This window comes from Podarcis erhardii (assembly GCF_964252035.2).
Source record: "Podarcis erhardii genome assembly, chromosome: 2".
In the NCBI taxonomy this organism is placed as follows: domain Eukaryota; kingdom Metazoa; phylum Chordata; class Lepidosauria; order Squamata; family Lacertidae; genus Podarcis; species Podarcis erhardii.
Window position 1 is genome coordinate 127,077,855 of NC_138498.1, and position 22,992 is coordinate 127,100,846.

A 22,992-nucleotide genomic window follows, 5' to 3' on the forward strand; every position below is an offset into this window, starting at 1 on the left:
CAAAGGCCATCATGACCCCACGTCAATTCCGGACGATCCATCGATCTCCCGTAGATACAGTATCAGTCAATTAGCGACACGAGCTGCAGAAATAGCTTGCCATATTCCAGGGCTCGTGCACACTCTGATCAGCAGAGTTCGCACAACGAAAGGTGCACTCAGGAGAGCATTATTTACAACTTTATTCAGCGTTGATCAGAACAAAGAAAAACATGACTGCCTGCTTCGCTGTTCAGGCACAGAGAGAGAAGAAACAAAAGCTATATACATAAACAGAAACATCCTGTGAACAGGAAATACGCAGGCTGTGACACAACAACCTGCTCCCTTCTTAAGGTGGAACGGAAATATCCTAACAAAGTCAACAGAGCGAAGAGCTGACTCACGCACCAGAGGGGATAGAAATAGCTCCCGTTCTCACACGATGATACATTAGGTAATTAGGCAATTAAAGGCACAGTGTCACACTGTGCAATGATAGAATGAAACACTGCAGTACTGCCAGCTACTTCATGATTTGGCAAGCCTCGTGGAGAAAGAGTCAATTAATGAAATGGAATGCAAGTGAAACTATATTAAAAAAAACTTGAGAATTTGATGTTTAATGGTGCGGTCCTTTGTGGAGGGCTCTAATTATTATTGGCAAGGTATCAGCTTGTTTGAAAATATGGAGAGACTTTGTTGAAATACAGTCTTATCAGAGAATGAGGCTGTAATTTCAACTGCGTCACACGCCATCTTCTCTCCCTTTTTTGTTATTGTTTGAGTCTAGATAGAGAGTAATCTGGCGTCCCACCAAAGCTCTGGCAAGACTCCAGCTTCTCCAACTCTCTCAATAACGATCTGGCGTCCTGCCAAAGCCTTAGCCGGTCATCAAAGCTCAAACTCCATTTCCTTCCATAGGAATACAGTGAAACTTTGGGACTTTAAATCCATTTCAATTTTGTCACATATAGTTCTCTTTTTCATTGTAATCCAGAAGTATAATCCCATTCTCTGTTATCTCCTCTTGCTTTTTCTCAGTTTGTTAGCATTCGGGGGGGTGTGTGTGCGTGCTGCTGAATCATTTATGTTGCAAACATGATATATATAAAGAAAGAGTAAATATTTTACATCGAAGGAAGTCTTTTTTGCGGTTTGAATCGTTTTGGCTTTGTATCTGCTTCAATTTAGCAGTTTATGATCTTGTTCCTTCTGTTCCAGCACATGTCTGTATATTAGTTCTAATTTCACTCTAATAAACAGAAGTACCTCTGCTTCTTAATGGCCGAGTAGGAGGGCTACCAATAGGCAAAGTGATTTTGCTGCCTCTCAGATTCCATGGTGGAGAAAGAGCCAGGTATCAAGACAATCTGCGAGTGAGGCTCACTCTCCCCCGGGCCCTGGGGGGAGCTTGCAAGGACAATTACCCTCAAAGCTTCCTTGTTTATTCTTTGCTATCAATCTCTGCTATCTTGGGAGCAGGATCCATTAAGGCAGACCAGAACCAGAAGCCCCATTTCTAAACATCTCCATTGATTTCCATTTCATTTTTTTTGCTCCTCACCCCACTTCATAAGGCTGGCATGGTCTGCTCAGTAATGACCTAGAGTAGATCCCATTGTACTCAGTGGGGTTTATGGACAGAACTTGGTGCCAAAAACAGTCATCATCCTGTCCCCAAGCCTGAAAACTGCAGCCCCAGAGTTCTTAACCGGAAGCACTATTTCTGGGTTAGCGGAGTCTGTAACCTGAAGCGTATGTAACCTGAAGCATATGTAACCCGAGGCACCACTGTACAAGATTAAATATTTTTTCGGCTGGGGATGCTAAAATGGTGCAAATGATGGCACATTAGAAAAAAAGGGGTCCCTCTCAAAGGGGGCTGAAGACAACCGACAGATTACAACTGGGGAATATTTCACACAGGAAACCACATCTGCTTGCATGGACTTTTGTCATATATGGATTTATAAAAGTGAAGATGAATCTTTGATCTTTGCAAGCTTCCCTTAGGGCTCAGGGGGAGCAAGCTTGGATTCTAGAGGAACCAAACAATTATTAACTGTGAAATCTATCGCACAGTGTGGTCTCTTACAGAAGATTCTTCGGTTTGGGAAAATATCAGTCCATTAAAATACATTACACGTGTCTTAATTTTAACTAAACAAAGGAAAGCTGGAAGACAGCCCAGAGTCCTGGAAGGTAAGACGGTGGAATGAAATAGAGCCTTCTGAGGAGGGACTGCACCGAAAACAGTTGAGGGACAACAAGAAGAAGAGCAAAATGTTCATCTTGCATGCTAATTTACATATAGATCTGAATATGATTAAAGTTGCATGCCAGTGGTTGTCAACATAAGATAAAAGTATTAAGATCGGGATGATATTGGGAATAAATAAAAGAGAGAAAAGTAGGAACAAGAACCAAAAAAAAAATCATCATCATCGTCAATCTTTGACTTTTGTCTTCTGGGTTTCTCTGTTGTTATTCTGTCTCTCACAGCTACAATAAACCTACCATTAATATTGTGGACTAGGCATTTCTTCGTCAGAGGGCAAAAAAGCAAATTTAGCAGGGGATCAAATACTTTCTCTCCTCTATATGTTCACACACACACACACACACACACACACACACCTGGCTCTCGTTTGGAAGAGGAGTGAGAGACGGAGGCTCTTGACTTTTAGAACTAGAATATAAAAAGGGAGGTGTGAGGAGGTCAAGGAAACAAGCAAATGAAAGATAAGTTATGTGAAGGTTTGAACTGGAAGGGGAATATATGCTCTGTGCAAATGGCTGTGAACTCGTGCTTGTTTGTGAGTTATCACACTTGCTCCTTCTACCAGTTCATGGATGGTAGAAATAAAGCTTTTTCTCCGAAACTATTCCTTGAGTGTCTGTTGACTCCCATTTTCCCTTTTCCGGGCGCAATATTTTTCCCACCCGAGGGCAAAGCCTTATACGGCTACAGGAGGACTGCAGCTGTTCTTCCTTGGGATCCAGATGCTGCCTTCCTTTTGGGGGAGGGGGCTTTGGGTCAAGGAAATAAACTCACTTCAAATTGAGGGAAAAGTCACATTTGTGAACAGAGGATGTAGACAGACGAGAACATTCCCACATGGGGGGGGGGGGAACAGGGAGAAGAAAAGCCCGCCTGCATCTTCACAACCGGACCACTTCCTCTGTCCCAGATGCAACAACACACGTCTCTCCCCTATTCAGGCTAAACAAGTAGACGAACTAATGTGAAAGCAAATTTCAGGTGTATCCTCAGGAAATGCTAAAGCAATGATAAAAGACTCCTTCTCCCAATATTCTGGGACAAATGAGGAGGGATTATCCGTCAGCGGGTGCCTTGTACTACTACTAACAGAGGACATGGAACACATAAAATCCTTTTTGGCTCACTAGTAAAATTCTTACCATCCTATATAGATACTTGTAAAACCTTCTGGGGGAAAACTAGCAGAGCGTTTGTGGGTTTTGATCAAGAAGAAATGGAAATTGGTGCTGTCTCAAAAGAGGCTAGTTCTCTCAAGCAACCCTCAGCCTTTGGGAATCTTGTCACAGGAGGAGCGAGAAGCTCCCCTCTGGAGTTCGTAAAGGGTAGATATTCCTGGTGCCCTTAATCCTGCTGTTCCGCCAGGGAAGCGGGGCTGCGTCCAAAGCACCGAATGGTGAAAGTACTCAGGGAAGGGAGCAGAGAGCGAGGGAAGCATTAGGCCCCCATTTCTAGATAGGGGAACATCGGCCTGAAGGGGAGCAGCTGCATTTGGGCAAGCGGAGCTGGAGAAAAGCTGGGCCTGTCCTGCTGCGTTTCAGGCCCTGACAGCCCCAAGTCTGAGTGTAAATTGACTTCTCCCCTCCATTCACCGCGCGAGGAGGGCCGTCCCGGAGTTGACGCTGCCCAGGAGGCCAGAAAGAGCAGAGGCCATGTTGGGTCAGGGCAACCATACAATCATAGAATCATAGCGTTGGAAGAGACCACAAGGGCCATCGAGTCCAACCCCCTGCCAAGCAGGAAACACCATCAGAGCACTCCTGACATATGGTTGTCAAGCCTCTGCTTAAAGACCTCCAAAGAAGGAGACTCCACCACACTCCTTGGCAGCAAATTCCACTGTCAAACAGCTCTTACTGTCAGGAAGTTCTTCCTAATGTTTAGGTGGAATCTTCTTTCTTGTAGTTTGGATCCATTGCTCCGTGTCCGCTTCTCTGGAGCAGCAGAAAACAACCTTTCTCCCTCCTCTATGTGACATCCTTTTATATATTTGAACATGGCTATCATATCACCCCTTAACCTCCTCTTCTCCAGGCTAAACATGCCCAGCTCCCTTAGCCGTTCCTCATAAGGCATCGTTTCCAGGCCTTTGACCATTTTGGTTGCCCTCCTCTGGACACGTTCCAGTTTGTCAGTGTCCTTCTTGAACTGTGGTGCCCAGAACTGGACACAGTACTCCAGGTGAGGTCTGACCAGAGCAGAATACAGTGGCACTATTACTTCCCTTGATCTAGATGCTATACTCCTATTGATGCAGCATAGAATTGCATTGGCTTTTTTAGCTGCCGCGTCACACTGTTGGCTCATGTCAAGTTTGTGGTCAACCAAGACTCCTAGATCCTTTTCACATGTACTGCTCTCAAGCCAGGTGTCACCCATCTTGTATTTGTGCCTCTCATTTTTTTTGCCCAAGTGCAATACTTTACATTTCTCGCTGTTAAAATTCATCTTGTTTGTTTTGTCCCAGTTCTCTAATCTGCCAAGGTCGTTTTGAAGTGTGATCCTGTCCTCTGGGGTGTTAGCCACCCCTCCCAGTTTGGTGTCATCTGCAAATTTGATCAGGATGCCCTTGAGTCCATCATCCAAGTCGTTGATAAAGATGTTGAATAAGACCGGGCCCAAGACAGAACCCTGTGGCACCCCACTAGTCACTCTTCTCCAGGATGAAGAGGAACCATTGATGAGCACCCTTTGGGTTCGGTCAGTCAGCCAGTTACAAATCCACTGAGTGGTAGCATAGTCAAGTCCGCATTTTACCAGCTTCTTTATAAGAATATCATGGGGCACCTTGTCAAATGCCTTGCTGAAATCAAGGTAGGCTACATCCACTGTGTTCCCTTTATCCAGGCTTGACTACTGTAATTCGCTCTACGCGGGGATGCCCTTGAAGCTGTCCCAGACACTCCAGCGGGTGCAGAATGCTGCAGCGAGGCTCCTCACGGCGTCTCTGCCATGGGAGCATATTCACCCAGTGCTTTTTAAGCTGCACTGGCTCCCGGTGGAGTACAGGGTCAGATTTAAGGTGCTGCTTTTGACCTTTAAAGCCCTTCACGGCCTAGGACCCTCGTACCTACGGGACCGCCTCTCCCGGTATGCCCCACGGAGAGCCTCAAGGTCCATATATAGCAACACCCTAGTGGTCTCTGGCCCTAAGGAAGTTAGATTAGCTTCAACCAGAGCCAGGGCCTTTTCAACTCTGGCTCTGGCCTGGTGGAACCCTCTGCCTCATGAGACCAGGGCCCTGCAGGATCTGATTTCAGAGTTGTTCCGCCTGGCCTTTGGCTTGGAGCCAATTTGATTCCCTCCCTCCCTCCCTCCCTCTCTCTCTCTCTCTCTTTCCCCCCCCCCTTCTTTTCCTTCTCCTCCTGCGATGAGGCTACATTTTAATATTTTAATGTTCCATTATTTTAATGTTGTATTTTATTTTTGTTTTTAAGTTTGTAATCATTCATCTTGTTTTTATTATTGCTTGTAAGCCGCTCTGAGCCCGGCCTTGGCTGGGGAGGGCGGGGTATAAATAAAAATATATTATTATTATTATTATTATTATTATTATTATTATTATTATTATTATCATCTACCAGGCTTGTAATTCTGTCAAAAAACGAGATCAGGTTAGTCTGACATGACTTATTTTTCAGAAATCCATGCTGGCTATTGGTGATCACAGCATTCCTTTCTAGGTGCTCACAGACTGTTTGCTTAATGATCTGCTCCAGAATCTTCCCTGGTATTGATGTCAGACTGACTGGGCGGTCCTCTCTTTCCCCCTTTTTGAAAATAGGGACAACATTTGCCCTTCTGCAGTCTGCCGGGACTTCACCTGTTCTCCAGGAATTCTCAAAGATGACTGCCAGTGGTTCTGAGATCACATCTGCCAGTTCTTTTAATACTCTTGGATGCAGTTCATCTGGCCCTGGAGACTTGAATACATCTAAACTAGCCAAGTATTCTTGTACTATCTCCTTAGTTATTCTGGGCTGTGTTTCCTCTGCTGAATCATTTGCTCCACATTCTTCAGGTCGGGCATTGTTTTCTTTATCGGAGAAGACTGAGGCAAAGAAGGCATTGAGGAGTTCAGCCCTTTCTGTGTCCCCTGTTTGCATTTCACCATCTTCTCCTCTGAGTGACCCCACTGTTCCTTTCTTCTTCCTTTTGCTACGAACATACCCATAAAAGCCTTTTTTTGTTGCTTTCAACCTCTCTAGCAAGCCTGAGTTCATTCTGTGCTTTAGCTTTTCTGACTTTGTGTCTACACGTGCTGGCTATTTGTTTGAATTCCTCTTTGGTGGTTTCCCCCCTTTTCAATATTTTGTACACATCCTTTTTAAATCTTAACTCACTTAAAAGGTCTTTAGATAGCCACCCTGGCTTCTTTAGGCACCTTCCATGTTTCCGTCTCATTGGTATTGCCTGAAGTTGTGCTTTTACTATCTCCCTCTTAACAAACTCCCAGCCATCATGAACTCCCTTTCCTTTTAGTATTACTGTCCATGGGATCTCACCCAGCACTTCCCTAAGTTTTATGAAGTCGGCTTTCTTAAAGTCGAGAAATTGAGTCCTAGTATGCTTGGCTGCTCCTTTCCGCTGTATAGTAAACTTCAGAAGAGCATGATCACTCGCGTGATCACTTCCACAACAACCCTGCCAGGCTGGCCTCTTGCATGTCGCCCCCTTTCCAGCAGGCGAAGCTGCAGGGACCACTCACTTCCTGGCCCTCCAAAAATGGAGGCGGCTTTGGACCCTGGATGAACCTGAGAGGAGCCTGGAGGGGGGCAGGGAGGGGCCTCTCGCCCCTTCCCAGACTTTTCCTCCACCCATTTATTAGCTATATCTAATAAATTGTTTTGTAATGATTTGTTGGGTCTCTGGACCGTAATAAAGATTGATTGATTGATTATTAGATATATGGCAGCTGCTGGATGCCCCCCTTGTTTGGGCCTGTGATGGACAGCAGAGCCAGGCCAGTCAGCGGACTTAGTCCCTCAGAAATTTCCTGGAGCCTCGCTCTGATTGGCTGCCATGCAAGGCTGCTTTTCTGAGGGATGGTCTGAGGGGGGAGCTTGGAGGGGAAGGTGGGGAGGAGAGGAAGAGGAGTCAGGCGGGAGTTCAAGGGGAGAAGCTGGGGGAGGGGAGGAAGACCCCCAAGAAGGAGGGCTGAGGGGCCCCCTGGGCGTGGGGGGCGGACTGAGAGGGAAAGGGCCCCTCGCTCAGGAACCCCCCAAGTCTGAATGGGACATGACTCAGTCCAGGAAGGAGAGGGAAGAAGGGGCAGAAATGGAGTTCAGCATTTGACCACCATGTCTAGAAAGCGGAACATCGGCCTGAGAAGAGAAGCTGTGCCTGGACTTCCGCCTTTAATGCCCTGACAGCCTCCAAGTTGAGGCAAGAAGTTGACTTCTGCCTGAAAGTACCTGAAACTGTTCTTAAGCTGAGGTACCACTTTAGCTAATGGGGCCTCCTGCTGCCGCCACCACACAATTTCTGTTCTCATCCTGAAACAAAGTTCTTCACCTGAGGTAATATTTCTGGGTTAGCGGAGTCTGTAACCTGAAGCGTCTGTAACGCGAGGTACCACTGTATTACTATTCTCCTCCTTGGGCCTCTGAGACAGAGAGGGGCTTTCCCTCCTCGTCTCCCAAGGGAGAGGCCTCCTCCGTGGGGCCAACATGGCGAGGAGAGAGGCTGCCCTGCGGAGGCCAAGCCATCATGGCAGGAAGGCGGCTGAGGACCAAAGGTGCCGCCCTCCTTCAGCCGGGAGGAGAGACCCCGAGAGCGTGGGACCCCCGAGGCCCACAGGGGAGCCATGGCGTCTCTGGGAGCGGCTGGGGCCTCTGGGAAAAACAAAATGGCGCTCCCTCCTATTTCGGAAAAGGGCGGGAAACCCCTTCTCCTGGCCCTACTGCCTCCATGGGCTCCTCCTGGGCCTGCCTGGCCATGGGGGGGGGGGAATCCATCTGCCCCCAAACAATGGGGGGGGGGAGAGGAAAAGGAAGAGAAGGAAGGAGAAATGAAGGAGAAGCTGGGAGGGGGAGCAGCCATGAGGGAAAATCAGGGGGAAAACTCCCTCAGGAAACCAGGCGAAGGAGAGGACGAGGCCCAGGGGAATCTGAAAGGGGATTGGCCAGCTGCCCAATGGAGAGGCCTCTGATTGGTCCAGCCCTTCTCTGGGGTGGGAAATGGGGTCAGATAGTTCTGGGAACCCAGTAGAAACTGGTTTTCTGGCAGGAAACACGGAAAGGATGGCAGGTGTCCCTCTTCCTTTGAACTGGAGTCCGGAGTCAGCTCTGTCAGACTTCTTTCTGGAATAAGAAACGCCCTCCTTTCCTCCTGGGTCCCAAACGGGCAAGTCAAGCTCAACGCCACCTCCAACCCCCTCCCCACATTAAGAGCACCATTTTGAGAAGCAGCAACTCTCAAATACGAAGAAATCAGCACCTCCACCTGCTCACATCCCCCCCCCCGCTTGGTTTTCAGGGAGGGCTTTTCTTAGCCCCTCATCCCCCCCCCAATTCAAAATAAGGGGCAGGCTGGCTGGAGACCCTTCCCTCCAACACCCTTCCCATTATTTAATGGCATCCCAGTTATATGTATTCCCCTTGTCCCAAAAGAGCCTCAGCTTCAGGGGTTCTTCTGAATGAGCTGCCAGGAGAAGGCACCTGAGCCTGACTCTCCAGTGGCAGAAGGTTCCCTAGGACACTCCAGGCTCAACGTGGGTCAAACACTGAGGAAAACTTCTTGGAGCAACTTTTGGGAAAAGGGGAATACATGTAACCGGGATGCCATTATATAACGGTTAGGGGGGTTGGGAAATGGGAGTGCCTGATCACCTCATCTGTCTCCTGAGAAATCTCTATGTGGGACAAGAAGCTACAGTTACAACTGGATATGGAACAACTGATTGGTTCAAAATTGGGAAAGGAGTGCGGCGAGGCTGCATATTGTCTCCCTGCTTATTTAACTTATATGCAGAATTCATCATGCGAAAGGCTGGGCTGGATGAATCCGAAGCCGGAATTAAGATGGCCGGAAGAAATATCAACAACCTCAGATATGCAGATGACACAACCTTGATGGCAGAAAGTGGGGAGGAATTAAAGAACCTTTTACTGAGGGTGACAGAGGAGAGCGCAAAATATGGTCTGAAGCTCAGCACCAAAAAAACGAAGATCCTGGCCACTGGTCCCATCACCTCCTGGCAACTAGAAGGGGAAGAGATGGAGGCAGTGAGAGATTTTGCTTTCTTGGGCTCCAGGATCGCTGCAGATGGTGACAGCAAAATAGAGCCCATCATCCCCGGATCTCTGAAATGAACAAATAAATGTCCAGGATGGTCCAGATTGAACTCTTCCCCGGATCAATGTTTGCCACGTCCCAAATGGAAAGCAAGAGGAGAGCAGGGTCCTCCAGGGTTTGGGATCTCCCTATTCAGCTGCCCAAGGCACTTGCTCAGACCTAGATCTGGGCTCCTTGGGGCCAATGGGGGCGGGGAGGGCAGGCTCTGCAAGGGTTAAGAGGAGCAGAGCTGGATTCCTAGAGAGGATGGGAAGTGAAGGGGGGAAGGTCCTCCATCGCTCAATTCCCTCCCTCCCTCCCCCCTCCCTTCCTGCTTTCTTCTCTCCTTTGCAAAAGCCCCTCCTGGAATCCGGTGAGTCCCCTCTTTCCTCCCTCTGAGGGTGCAATGGGGAGAAGGGGGTCCCAGGGGGGCAGGGAGGGGGCGTGGGGGTCCCTGCTCAGATCATACAGAGGGGGGGGGGCAGACCCCCAAGTCAGGGAGCAGAGGGTCCTCCCTTGTCCTCTCTGCCAAGATCGCAGGAGGTCTGCAGCTCTGCTCTTCCTTGGGATCCAGAGGCTGCCTTCATTTTGGGGAGGGGGCTTGGGGTCAAGGGAAACTGGGCAGGAAAAGAAACCCCCTTCAGATTTAGGGATTATGATGATGTGGAATGGGATGCGGGGGGCGCTGTGGGTTAAACCACTGAGCCTCTTGGGCTTGCCGATCAGAAGGTCGGGGGTTCGAATCCCCGCAATGACGCGGTGAGCTCCCGTTGCTTGTTCCCAGCTCCTGCCCACCTAGCAGTTCAAAAGCGCGTCAGATGCAAGTAGATAAATAGGTACCACTCCGGCGGGAAGGTAAATGGCGTTTCCATGCGCTGCTCTGGTTGGCCAGAAGTGGCTTAGTCATGCTGGCCACATTTATACAAGGATTAAGACCCATCATTAAAATACACAACAAAGTTGCCTAACAGGCACCCCTTGTGGGCCGACAGTTCATGTTTGCGGGTTGTGTAGCCAGCAAATTCTGGCCCAGGGCTCCTGCTGGGCCATCCCCTCCACACCCAGTCCAGGACCCGGGAGATGACCCTATCTTTCTTGGAATGGTGTGCGAATTCTTGTGCCTGAATGGGGCGGTCAGGAAGCAGCTCCAGGCTCATAACCTCTTGTGCAGGTGCTGGGTCGGGGCCTGTTTCCGGTAGTGGTAGCCTGCTGAGGGCGTCCGCATGGCCCATCGCCTTCCCCGGGCGGTGAATCAGTGCGTACTGGTAGCTGGCAAGGAAAACTGACCACCTGAGGACGCGAGGGGAGAGCACTTTGGGGGTCTGCTTTTCGGGGGCAAACAAGCCAAGCAACGGCTTGTGGTCAGTCACCACGGTGAAGGGCCGCCCGTACAAGAAATCATGGAATTTTTTTACTCCCTTCACGATTGCCAGCCCCTCCTCATCTATTTGCGAGTAGTTCCGCTCGGTTGCGTTGAGTGTCTGGGAAAAGTATGCTACCGGTACCTCTCTTCCATCTGGGAGTTGGTGTCCCAGGACAGTGCGGATGCCATAGGGCGAGGCGTCGCATGCTAGCACCACCGGCAGCCTCTCGTTGAAGTGTGCCAAGACCGAGTTTGAGACAAGCAAGTCCTTGACTGCCTGGAATGCAGCCTCCTGGCGCTGGCCCCACACCCAAGGGGCCCGCTTGTCCAGGAGTCTGTGTAGGGGCTCCGCTACTGCCGCCTTGTGGGGAAGGAAGGAACGGTAAAAGTTCAATAGTCCCAAGAAGGCCGGAAGTTCAGTCTTGCTCTTGGGCGCTGGGGCATCACAAATGGCCCGTACCTTGTCCCCAGTCGGGCGGACCCCTTCTGCGTCCACCATAAATCCCAGAAAGTCCACCTGAGGCACTCCTAGTAGACATTTTCCCCGCTTCCCAGTCTCCAGATGCTGGGTTGAACCGCGAGAAGCTGCTGTCAGTTGCCATTCTGAGTTCCTTGTGTCCCGGAGCTGAAGCCTGGATACATGGTGCGAGGCAGCGGTGCGGGAGGTGGCGGTGCTGCGGTGCTGTGTGTGGCAGTCAGCTCAGCGGGATCCAACCTTCGTTGCCAGTGAAATAGACTCAGAGTCGCAAAGTGATTTCATGCTCTTTATTCAGCTCATAGTGGTGAGGAGGAATGAATGAAAGTCCCCTCAAAGTATCTGCTTTATATCCATTATTGACACAATGGGCTGCACATGATTGGCTAATTCTGGAATTCTACTGTATGCCAATCAGGTTGTGGATTCACTTATATCTGGAGCAAGATTGGGTGGTTCCTGCCAACCAATCATACTGCTGCATTGTTCTAGGACCAATCAGACTGCTGCATTCTGAATCCTATTGTTCTAGGACCAATCAGACTGCTGCAGTTTGGATCCTATTCAACTCAGTACATAAAACCTCCATTAAGATACTGAAATAAGCATGCAAGAAAAGAATAGTATTAAAACAATGCAGCTATTAAGAGGCAGAAAAGAACAGAGCAATGTGTAGAAAAATATCATCTTTCTTCTCCCTTTTTCTCTTAGGGTCCAGTGGGCTTTGAAGACGTAGCTCTTCCTTTCACAGAGGAGGACTGGGCTTTGCTGGATCCTGACCAGAGAGCTCTGCAGAAGGAAGTCAAGGAGGAGAATCCTGGGATCGTGGCCTCTCTGGTAAGGCTCCCTGCTGGATCATGAGATCAGTTTTGAAATTCCATACAGATCTCTGAAGGACAAACCTCCTCTATTTTGAGGGAGCCCCATAGCGCCACCTGCAGCATCTGAGATGTTAACCCACCCACAACTCTCCATAGGAGATGCATCTCCTGTTCTGTCTGGGAATATTCTTCCACCAGTCCTGCCTTTTCCAACCAGGATGAGGCTGCTCTGAGCTGCCCAGGCCTTCTTCCATGTAGGCTTCAGAGATCTCAGGGGCGTGGAGGTACATCCTGTCTAATTTTCTGTTTCCCTTTCTGCATCTGTCTGTTTTGGGTTGAGCAAAGAAATGACTGAGCTTGGAGTTGGAGCAGATTTTCTCAAAAAAGGCAAAACAAAACAAATTCCTTCCAGTAGCACCTTAAAGACCAACTAAGTCAGTTCTTGGTATGAACTTTCGTGTGCATGCACACTTCTTCAGATACACACTTCAGATACAAAGGCAGTAATTCATTTCCATTCTTCCTCTTTCACAAGCAGTCATTTGCATTGTTCAATCATTTCAGGCTCAATTTCTTCCTCAGCCTAAACATAATAATACTAATACTGCCATATAACAGTAGATTGTAGGTGGTGAATTGGAGAGGAAGAAGAAGGGAGACAACCAAGAGAATCCACACAATGGAGAAACCATATAAATATTCAGAGTGTGGAGAGAACTTTAGTCGGAGCTCCCAGTCCACTTCCCATCAAGGAAAGCTCTTCGTTCACAAGGAGAGCCTCACTTCACATGAAAGAACTAACGGGGGAAGAAGCGGACACGGAGCAATGGTTCCAAACTACAAGAAAGAAGATTCCACCTAAACATTAGGAAGAACTTCCTGACAGTAAGAGCTGTTCAACAGTGGAATTTGCTGCCCAGGAGTGTGGTGGAGTCTCCTTCTTTGGAGGTCTTTAAGCAGAGGCTTGACAACCATATGTCAGGAGTGCTCTGATGGTGTTTCCTGCTTGGCAGGGGGTTGGACTCGATGGCCCTTGTGGTCTCTTCCAACTCTATGATTCTATGATTCTATGATTCTATTCTAAGAAATAAGTGCTTGAAATGGGGGAAAAGCTTCCTTCGCAGCTCCACCCACAGTTCCCATGAGATACTTCATACAGGGGAGGGTTTGGAAAAAAATCAGTTTCCATTCAATAAATCACAGCAAGGATAATCACAGAATTTTAGAAAATGGTATAAGGCATATGGTATTTCTGGTATCGGGAAACTTGATGAGGAATTAAGGGGAAAGACAGTGTTGACCCAGAGTAGTTACAAAATGCATGTTCTCTCCCCAAGTGCCACAGACCCTCCTCCAAAGAGAGTCTCTCTAAGAAAGCCCAAGCAGAAATTACTCCATTTTACGTGAATAAGGAAAACGAGGAGGTGGCTAAGAAACAGCAGGAGCCAGATCCTATTACTGACCTTATAGGATCTCTCAGCAGCTCTAAGGATGAGCAGAAAGAGGTTTTGGGCCCAGGCAGCTCAACTGCTAAGTCATCTCTGGCACGGAGACCAGGAGCTCAAGCGACTCAAGGCCAAATTCAGGCTAAACAAGTAGAGGAACTAATCTGAAAGAAAAATTCAGAACTATCCTCAGGAAATGCTAATAGAAGGCTAAAAGACTCCTTCTCCCAAGCCTCTGGTGCAAATGAGGAATTATCCGTCACTGGGTGACGAGGGACTACTAACGAGGGACATAGAATGCATAAAATCCTTTTTGGCTCACTGTAATAAAATTCTTACCATCCTGATAGGTACTTGTAAACCCTTCTGGAATAAAGTCTGGCAGAGAGTGTGGAACCGGATAATACAACAATATCTCTTTCCCTACCATTAGAAATAGATCAATAAGGGAGGTTTAATTCGTCCACATGGCAAAAGGAAGTCTATAAGTACAAAGAAGAGCAAAAATGTTAAAAAAATTAAAATAATGCAATATTAAAAAGTTGACTTAAAAATACCTTTTAACTTACTTAAGAGTAGCTCATGCTCTGGGTCCAGACAGAACACTTAAGAAGCTTGTACTGTACAGTGGTACCTTGGGTTAAGTACTTAATTCGTTCCAGAGGTCCGTTCTTAACCTGACACTTTTCTTAACCTGAAGCACCACTTTAGCTAATGGGGCCTCCTGCTGCTGCCGTGCCGCCGGAGCATGATTTCTGTTCTCATCCTGAAGCAAAGTTCTTAACCCGAGGTACTATTTCTAGGTTAGCGGAGTCTGTAAACTGAAGCGTATATAACCTGAATAATATGTAACCCGAGGTACCACTGTACTGGAATTTGCACACCAGATCCTTATATCAATATGAAACGATATGCAAGGTTATCAAATGCTCTGCTGTCCGGTCAGAAGCCAAAACCAAACCAGGGAGAGGGTTTTGATAATCAAGAATTGGAAATGGGTTCTGTCTCAAAATAAGCTACTTCTCTCAAGCTACCCTAGTATCTTCTCACAAGAGGAGCGCAAAGTCTGTGAATATAGTGTATAAGCGCAGAGAATATCTATGGAGGAGTGGTGTATTAGTCTCAATATTATTCCAAAATGTGGCATCACCAGCTCCTCTGCTTCCACATTCAGCAACACCTCCAAAAACTCCTCAATTCAAGGCAGACTATTATCCTTTAGTTGACATATACTCTGCAGGTGACAATCCTGACTAGTCAGCTGATCTGGACCCCAAGGAACCCCATAACTCAGACAGCTGTGGGAAGGACCTACTTGACAGAACTGAAAAGAATTGATTGCATGTCTTCTGTGCTCTGCCATAAGAAGCCCAGAATGAAATATTCTCCAGATTTGACCTCTGACATTCCTGCCTAATAAGTTTGAAGAAGGAACACAAGGGCTCATGCAAGCAAAACCTGACCCTTTGTGCTCCAGATCCAGCCCACCAGAACGAACCCTCTTTCCCCGAAGATTTGGTCCCCATGCAAGAGGCAAATATGGCCACATCTGCCTGGCTTTCAATGAGAGAGCTCAAAGAGCGTCAACAGGACTCTCCATCGAAAGCACCAAGCATGGGGCCACTTACATGTATTAGCTACTCGTCTGTTTTCTGCCCATGCTCTGGGGTTGCAGTTTTCAGGCTTAGGGACAGGATGGTAACTCGTTTTGGCACCAAGTTCTGTCCATAAGCCCCAATGAGTTCAATGGGATCTACTCTCAGGTCACTACTGTACAGACCATGCCAGCCTTACAAAGTGGGGTGAGGAGCAAAGAGCTGAAATTGGAATCACTGGAATTGTTTAGAAATGGGGCTTTTGAGGCTTCTGGTTCCGGTCTCCCTTAATGGATGCCGCTCCCACGATAGCAGAGATCGTTAGCAAATAATAAACAGATGATTTGAGGGTAATTGTCCTCAATTAAAGCTGCGTGCTGGAACAGATGGAACAAGATAATAAATCGCTAAATTTAGACAGATACAAAGCCGAAACAATTTGAACTGGAAAGGAAAATGTGTGTTGTTAGGGAGGGGGAGCCTTTACTCTTTCTTTATATATATATATATCATGTTTGTAACATAAATGATTCGGCAGCACACACACCTCGAATGCTAACAAACTGATAAAAAGCAAGAGGAGATAAAAGAGAATGGGATTATATTTATGGATTGCAACAGAAAAGCGAACTATGTGATAAAATTGAAATGGATTAAAGCCTCAAACTTTCACTGTATTGCTATGGAAGGAAATGGAGTTTAGTTTTGATGATCGGCCAAGGCTTGGGGACAGGATGGTGACTGGTTTTGGCACCAAGTTCTGTCCATAAGCACCATTGAATTCAATGGGATCTACCCTCAGGTCACTACTGTGCAGAACATGTCAGCCTTACGAAGTGAGGAGCAAACAGGGGAAACTGCAAGCACTGGAGATGTTTAGAAATGGGGCTTCTGTTGGGAAGGGGCTGCCCCATTTGGGCTTCTCCAGGGGCAGGAGAATATCTAGGGCAGGAGAATCCCTGCAGGGCCTCTGAGGCTCCCTTTGCTTCTTCCTCTCTCCCAGGACCCTGCAGCTTCTTTTGGCTCCTTGACTCTTCAGGAAGGATGAGTGAGACGGATCCTGTCAAGCTAGAGGAGATGGAAGGGGGAAGATGGACGCATGACCTGGTCCGGCTGTTTCCCGCGTCCCTCCCCACAACCTCTGAGCACTCCCTCCCAGGGACCTCCGAGAGATCTGGTGAGTCCCAGGGGAGGGGAGATGGGGACCTGGATGGATGGAGCCAGAGAGGAATTGGGGCTTGCTCAGCTAGGGGGTGGGGGGGGGAGGCAGGCGGATGGAGATGGAGAAGGGGAGCACTTTTTCGGGCTCCCCCACCTGCCTGCCTGCTTGCGCCTTTGTCATCTGCAGGCAATTTCAGCTAGGAATAGGTCACAGCTCCCCAGTCACCGCGATGCATTGGCAGCTCAAAAGGTCTAAAATCAGTTCTGTGATCTGAATGCCTTACCAATGTCCAACACTGATCCGTCGCGCAGCACTAGAACCCACGACTCTTTTTTAAAAAAATTGGTTTTCACATATTGTATTACAATACAGATGTACCAAAGCCAACACCATTTCCTCCCCATCCCCCCCATACATTTACATTTCTATTTCCTCAATCCATCATATTATTCTTTTCTCCATCCTCAAACTTCCCTCCACCCCGTCGCGCAGCACTAGAAGCCATGAGTCTTGAAAGGAACCTGATCCTGCTTTGCAGATTGAATGCAGATGAGGCCTCCATGTATTATTCTTTTCTTTTTGGAATAACTTTTTATTTGCTTTTATAAACAAGGAACATAGGAATACTAAAACATGTAGACCAAGTCTTCTCATGTCATTTCTATGTAAAATAGCAGAATAAATTTGCCGGAATATCTATAACATATAGTTCATCATTAGGGGTCAGTGTATGAGTTCTGGGTTCATGAATTGCTTTCAACTGGAACAAAAAAAGGGGAAACAGGAGAGAACAGAGAACATTCAACATCACAGAGCCAAATGCCTAGACTGACGCTATTGTGGCCGTTGTGCTTAGATTAAGTGAGTAATAGTCATTTTTCCATACAGAGTTGGTTTCATCATGAAAATGGGAGGCAGGGGGTTCAAAGTGAAGAAAGAGATTTACGTATAAATTTAAATTTAGACCAACCAGATTGAGATAACTTCTGATGGGGAGTGTTCAGGTGAAGATCTTGCTGTTGTTTCACAGAAGAGGCGTGGACGTTGCTGGATCCTGACCAGAGAGCTCAGCATAAAGAATAATAATAATAATAATAATAATAATAATAATAATAATAATAATTTATTATTTATACCCCCCCATCTGGCTGGGCTTCCCCAGCGACTCTGGGCAGCTTCCAAAAAAATAAAATAAAATAAAATACTGTACTACATCAAACATTAAAAGCCTCCCTAAACAGGGCCGCCTTCCAATGTCTTCTTAAAGTCTGGTAGTTGTTGTTCTCTTTGACATCTGGTGGGAGGGCGTTCCACAGGGAGGGCGCCACTACCGAGAAGGCCCTCTGCCTGGTTCCCTGTAACTTGGCTTCTTGCAGTGAGGGAACCACCAGAAGGCCCTCGGTGCTGGACCTCAGTGTCCGGGTAGAACGATGGGGGTGGAGACACTCCTTCAGATATACTGGACTGAGGCCATTTAGGGCTTTCAAGGTCAGCACCAACACTTTGAATTGTGCTCGGAAATGTACTGGGAGCCAATGTAGGTCTTTCAAGACCGGTGTTATATGGTCTCAGTGGCCGCTCTCAGTCACCAGTCTAGCCGCCGCATTCTGGATTAGTTGTAGTTTCTGAGTCACCTTCAAAGGTAGCCCCACATAGAGCGCATTGCAGTAGTCCAAGCGGGAGATAACCAGAGCATGCACCACTCTGGAGAGACAGTCCATGGGCAAGGAGGGTCTCATCCTGTGTACCAGATGGAGCTGGTAGACAGCTGCCCTGGACACAGAGTTAACCTGCGCCTCCATGGACAGCTGTGAGTCCAAAATGACTCCCAGGCTGCGCACCTGGTCCTTCAGGGGCACAGTTACCCCATTCAGGACAGGGAGTCCCCCACACCTCCCCGCCCCCTGTCCCCCCAAAACAGTACTTCTGTCTTGTCATGGTTCAGCCTCAATCTGTTAGCCGCCATCCATTCTCCAACCGCCTCCAGACACTCACACAGGACCTTCACCGCCTTCACTGGTGATTCACTGATTTAAAAGAGTGGTAGAGCTGGGTATCATCCGCATACTGATGAACACCCAGCCCAAACCCCCTGATGATCTCTCCCAGCGGCTGCATGTAGATGTTGAAAAGCATGGGGGAGAGGATGGAACCCTGAGGCACCCCACAAGTGAGAGCCCAGGGGTCTGAACACTCATCCCCCCCCCACTTTCTGAATACGGCCCAGGAGGAAGGAGCTGAACCACTGTATGACAGTTCCCCCAGCTCCCAGCCCCTCAAGACGGTCCAGAAGGATGTTATGGTCGATGGTATCTAACGCCGCTGAGAGATCCAGCAGAACTAGGAAGCAGCTCTCACCTTTGTCCCTAGCCCGCCGGAGATCATCAACCAGTGCGACCAAGGCAGTTTCAGTCCCATGATGAGGCCTGAATCCCGACTGGAAGGGATCCAAATGGTCCGCTTCTTCCAGGCGTGCCTGGAGTTGTTCAGCAACCACTTGCTCCATCACCTTGCCCAAGAATGGAAGATTTGAGACTGGGCGATAGTTGGCCATTATGGCCGCATCTAAAGATAGTTTTTTAAGAAGCGGTTTAATAACCGCCTCTTTCAGCGAGTCTGGGAAGGCTCCCTCACGGAGGGAAGCATTCACCACCCCACGAAGCCCATCGCCCAGTCCTTCCCGGCTAGCTTTTATAAGCCAGGATGGGCAAGGATCCAGGAGACAGGTGGTTGGCTTCACTCGTCCAAGCAGCCTGTCCACATCCTCGGAGGTAACAGATTGGAATTGATCCCACACAATTTGACTAGACAGGACTCTAGCACTCTCCCGCTCCGGCCCTGCTCCCATGGTGGTGTCTACCTCTTCCCAAATCTGAGCGACTTTATCTGCAAAAAATTTTGCAAAATCATTGCAGGAGATCATGTGGCCCTTACTGGGCCCCGATGTAACAGGTGGTTCTGCTAAATTGTGAACCATCTGAAAAAGTCTCCTGCTGCTGTTTTCTGCAAATTCAGTAGAGGCGGTGAAGAAAGTCTCCTTCGCCGTCGCTACGGCCACTTGGTAGGCTCGACATTGAGCTCTAACCTGTGTCTGGTCAGCTTCAGAATGAGTTATCTGCCACCGGCACTCTAGCCGTCTCAATGATTGTTTCATTGCCCTCAGATCCGTGGAAAACCACGGGGCTGTCCAGGCTCCATGCAGTCGGAGAGGGCACTTCGGAGCCAAACAGTCAATAGCCCTGGTTAACTCCACATTCCAGCGGGCCAGCAGGGAATCAGCTGAAAGGCCATCAACATGGGATAAAACATCCCCTACCATTCTCTGGAAACCATTTGGATCCATTAAGTGGCGGGGGCGGACCATCTGAATACGTCCCACCTCCCTGCAGAGGGTATGGGTCGCGGAGAAGTCCAGTTGCACCAGGAAGTGATCTGACCATGGCACTTCTTTCGTTTCACTTTTACTTAGTGTCAGATCACCAACATCCATAGAGGTAAACACCAGGTCCAAGGCATGTCCGTGGCTATGGGTTGGGCCAGACTTATTCAGGGACAGCCCCATGGAGGCCATGCTTTCCACGAAGTCCCGAGCCGCCCCTTGTAAGGTCGTGTCGGCATGGATGTTAAAATCCCCTAGGACAACCAAGCTAGGTGTCTTCAGGAGAACATCCGCCACGACCTGAAGCAGCTCAGGCAGGGAATCCTTGGTGCAGCGGGGAGGTCGGTACACCAAAAGGAATCCTGTACTGCCCCTATTGCCCAACTTCCAGAACATGCACTCAGAGAACTGAGTCTTCCCAATAGGACGCCTGGTGCAGACTAATGACTTCCTAAAAATCACTGCAAACCCCCCTCCCCACCCACATGACCTGGGTTGCTGTGCGTAAGAGAAACCTGGTGGACAAGCAGCGGCAAGGACAGGCCCATCTGTTTCATCCAACCAAGTCTCTGTTACACATGCCAGGTCAAGTCCTCCATCCATGATCAAGTCATGGATGGCAGTGGTTTTATGAATCATTGACCTGGCATTGCACAGCAACACTTTCAGGTCATGTGGGTATCCCTTGCTGATTCTAGTATCCATCCAGTCAGGACCAGACCCGGAGGCAGGGATAGTCCTCAGACAACGACTAAACCTGCCTCCTCTGTAACAACATGGTCTGGTCTTAGCGTAACTCCTCCTCCTACCCGTGATCACTGAGATCGGTTATCCCAGTGCATCCCCCCCTGTGGAACATGCCCCAGCTATTTTGTTGGCTGGGACCCACTCCCCAGCAGCCCTGACCCCTCCCCTTAAGAACAAAATAAAACCTTTTAAAAAATAAAACAATAAAACAATACCAAAAAACCTGTAAAAATTACAAAGACACCTAAATCAAACAAATTCCCAGGCCCAACCAAACATCCACCCCACCCCCACATACAAAAAATTCAAAAGAAAAATTTAAAAACATTTTTAAAAGAACTCTGGACAGCAGCAGCAGTAACAGCAACCATAGTTGTGAGGCCTGTCAGGCCCCGCCCCGGGCCAGGTGGTTAGTGGCAAGAGCAGGGCCCTCAGGCATTCACAGAGGGGAGGTCAAGGAGAAGTCAAGGAGGAGAATCGTGGGATCATGGACTCTCTCAGTAAGGATCCCTGTTGGATCATAACATGTTGTGATTGGAGATGGAGTGGATTCCATGATTGAGCCACAAAAATATCCATCCCAGATAAAAGCCAAGCAATATCTCAGTTAATACCAGGAAACAAAAACAGTGAAAACTATTGGACGGCCTCACATCTCATTCTCTTCAGTTCTTCCTCTGTCACAAGCATTCATTAACATTGTTCAATAATCTGGAGATCCCATTTCCTCCTGAGACTCTAATTAGCATCTCTCTTCATTGCAGATGGTGATGAATCAGAAGGGAAGAACAAGGGGGAGCACAACAGAATCCACATAGCGGAGAATTCAGATAAATATTCAGAGTGTGTAGAGAAGATCTGTCAGAGCTCCCAGTCCACCTCCCATCAAAGAAAGAGCTTTGTTCAAAGGAATAACCTCACTTCACACGAAATAACACAGAGTAGGGAGAAATTGTATCAGTGCAGAGAATGTGGAAAGAGCTTCAATCAGAAGGGTAATCTCACTTTGCACCAAAGAGTTCATACTGGGGAGAAACCTTATCAGTGCTTCGAATGTGGAAAGAGCTTTAGTCAAAGTACAAATCTCACTTCCCATCAAAGAGTTCATACTGGGGAGAAACCCTATCAGTGTTTCGAATGTGGAAAAGGTTTTCGTCTGAGTGGTCATCTGGCTTCCCATCAAAGAATTCATACAGGAGAGAAACCCTATCAGTGCTTTGAATGTGGAAAGAGCTTTCGTCGGAGTTGTGATCTGACTTGCCATCAAAGAGTTCACACAGGGGAAAAACCCTATCAGTGCTTGGAATGTGGGAAGTGCTTCAGTCACGAGGGGAATCTCACTTCTCATCAAAGAATTCATACAGGGGAGAAACCCTATATGTGCTTCGATTGTGGGAAAAGCTTCCGGGACGGCCACAAGCTCACTTCCCATCAAAGAATTCATACAGGTGAGAAACCCTATCAGTGCTTGGAATGCGGAAAGAGCTTCAGTCAAAGTGCCACACTCTCTTCCCATCACAGAATTCATACAGGGGAGAAACCCTATCAGTGCTCAGGATGTGGGAAGCGCTTCAGTCACGAGGGGAATCTCACTTCTCATCAAAGAATTCATACAGGGGAGAAACCCTATCAGTGCTTGGAATGTGGAAAGAGTTTTCGCCTGAGTGGTGATCTGACTTCCCATCAAAGAATTCATACAGGAGAGAAACCGTATCACTGCTTGGAATGTGGAAAGAGCTTTCGTCTGAGTTGTGATCTCACTTCCCATCAAAGAATTCATACAGGGGAGAAACCCTATATGTGCTTCGATTGTGGGAAAAGCTTCCGGGAGGGCTACCACCTCACTTCCCATCAAAGAATTCATACAGGTGAGAAACCCTATCAGTGCTTGGAATGCGGAAAGAGCTTCAATCAGAAGCATAGTCTCACTTCCCATCACAGAATTCATACAGGGGAGAAACCCTTTCAGTGCTTGGAATGTGGGAAGCGCTTCCGTCACGAGGGGAATCTCACTTCTCATCAGAGAATTCATACAGGGGAGAAACCCTATCAGTGCTCAGAATGTGGGAAGCGCTTCAGTCAAAGGACCCATCTCACTTCCCATCAAAGAATCCATACAAGAGAGAAAGTGTTTGGAATGTGGGAAAAGATTCATTCATGGCCCACCAAATAATTCATACAGGGTTGAAAGCATATCAGCACATGGAATGTGTATAAAATTTCACTTGTTCAAAAGTCAATTTAAGATCTCACACCAGGGTGAAGAATAGAATTATGGATTCAGAATCTAGTCCAACCCCCTCCAGAAATCTCATTTCAAGCAGCCATGACCATCCAGCTTCTTCTTAAAACCCCCCAGTGAAGGTCCACCCCCTTCTGAGAGAGTTCCTTTCCACTGTCAGCTCTTACTATCAGAGAGAAAATATAAAAAAGACTTTGGAGAAGACTTCCGGTGTGATGGCCTATG

The 22,992-nt window shown here is 47.9% G+C and overlaps 1 protein-coding gene across 3 annotated transcripts; it reads left to right on the forward strand.

Annotated features, from left to right (window-relative positions):
• The first annotated feature begins 40 nt into the window (after positions 1-40).
• Positions 41-22,988, forward strand: LOC309334696 (uncharacterized protein). 3 transcript variants are annotated; one of them, XM_081849270.1, is made up of 4 exons: positions 41-436; positions 12,088-12,213; positions 16,241-16,414; positions 21,290-22,988. In XM_081849270.1, the coding sequence occupies exons 3-4, from the start codon at positions 16,282-16,284 to the stop codon at positions 22,696-22,698; spliced, it is 1,542 nt and encodes a 513-aa protein (XP_081705396.1). In that variant the 5' UTR covers positions 41-436; positions 12,088-12,213; positions 16,241-16,281; the 3' UTR covers positions 22,699-22,988. The 3 variants fall into 3 exon arrangements, with proteins under 3 accessions (XP_081705396.1, XP_081705395.1, XP_081705397.1); XM_081849269.1 differs by lacking the exon at positions 41-436 and adding an exon at positions 9,767-9,911; XM_081849271.1 differs by lacking the exons at positions 41-436; positions 12,088-12,213; positions 16,241-16,414 and adding an exon at positions 20,966-21,025.
• The last annotated feature ends 4 nt before the right edge of the window (positions 22,989-22,992 follow it).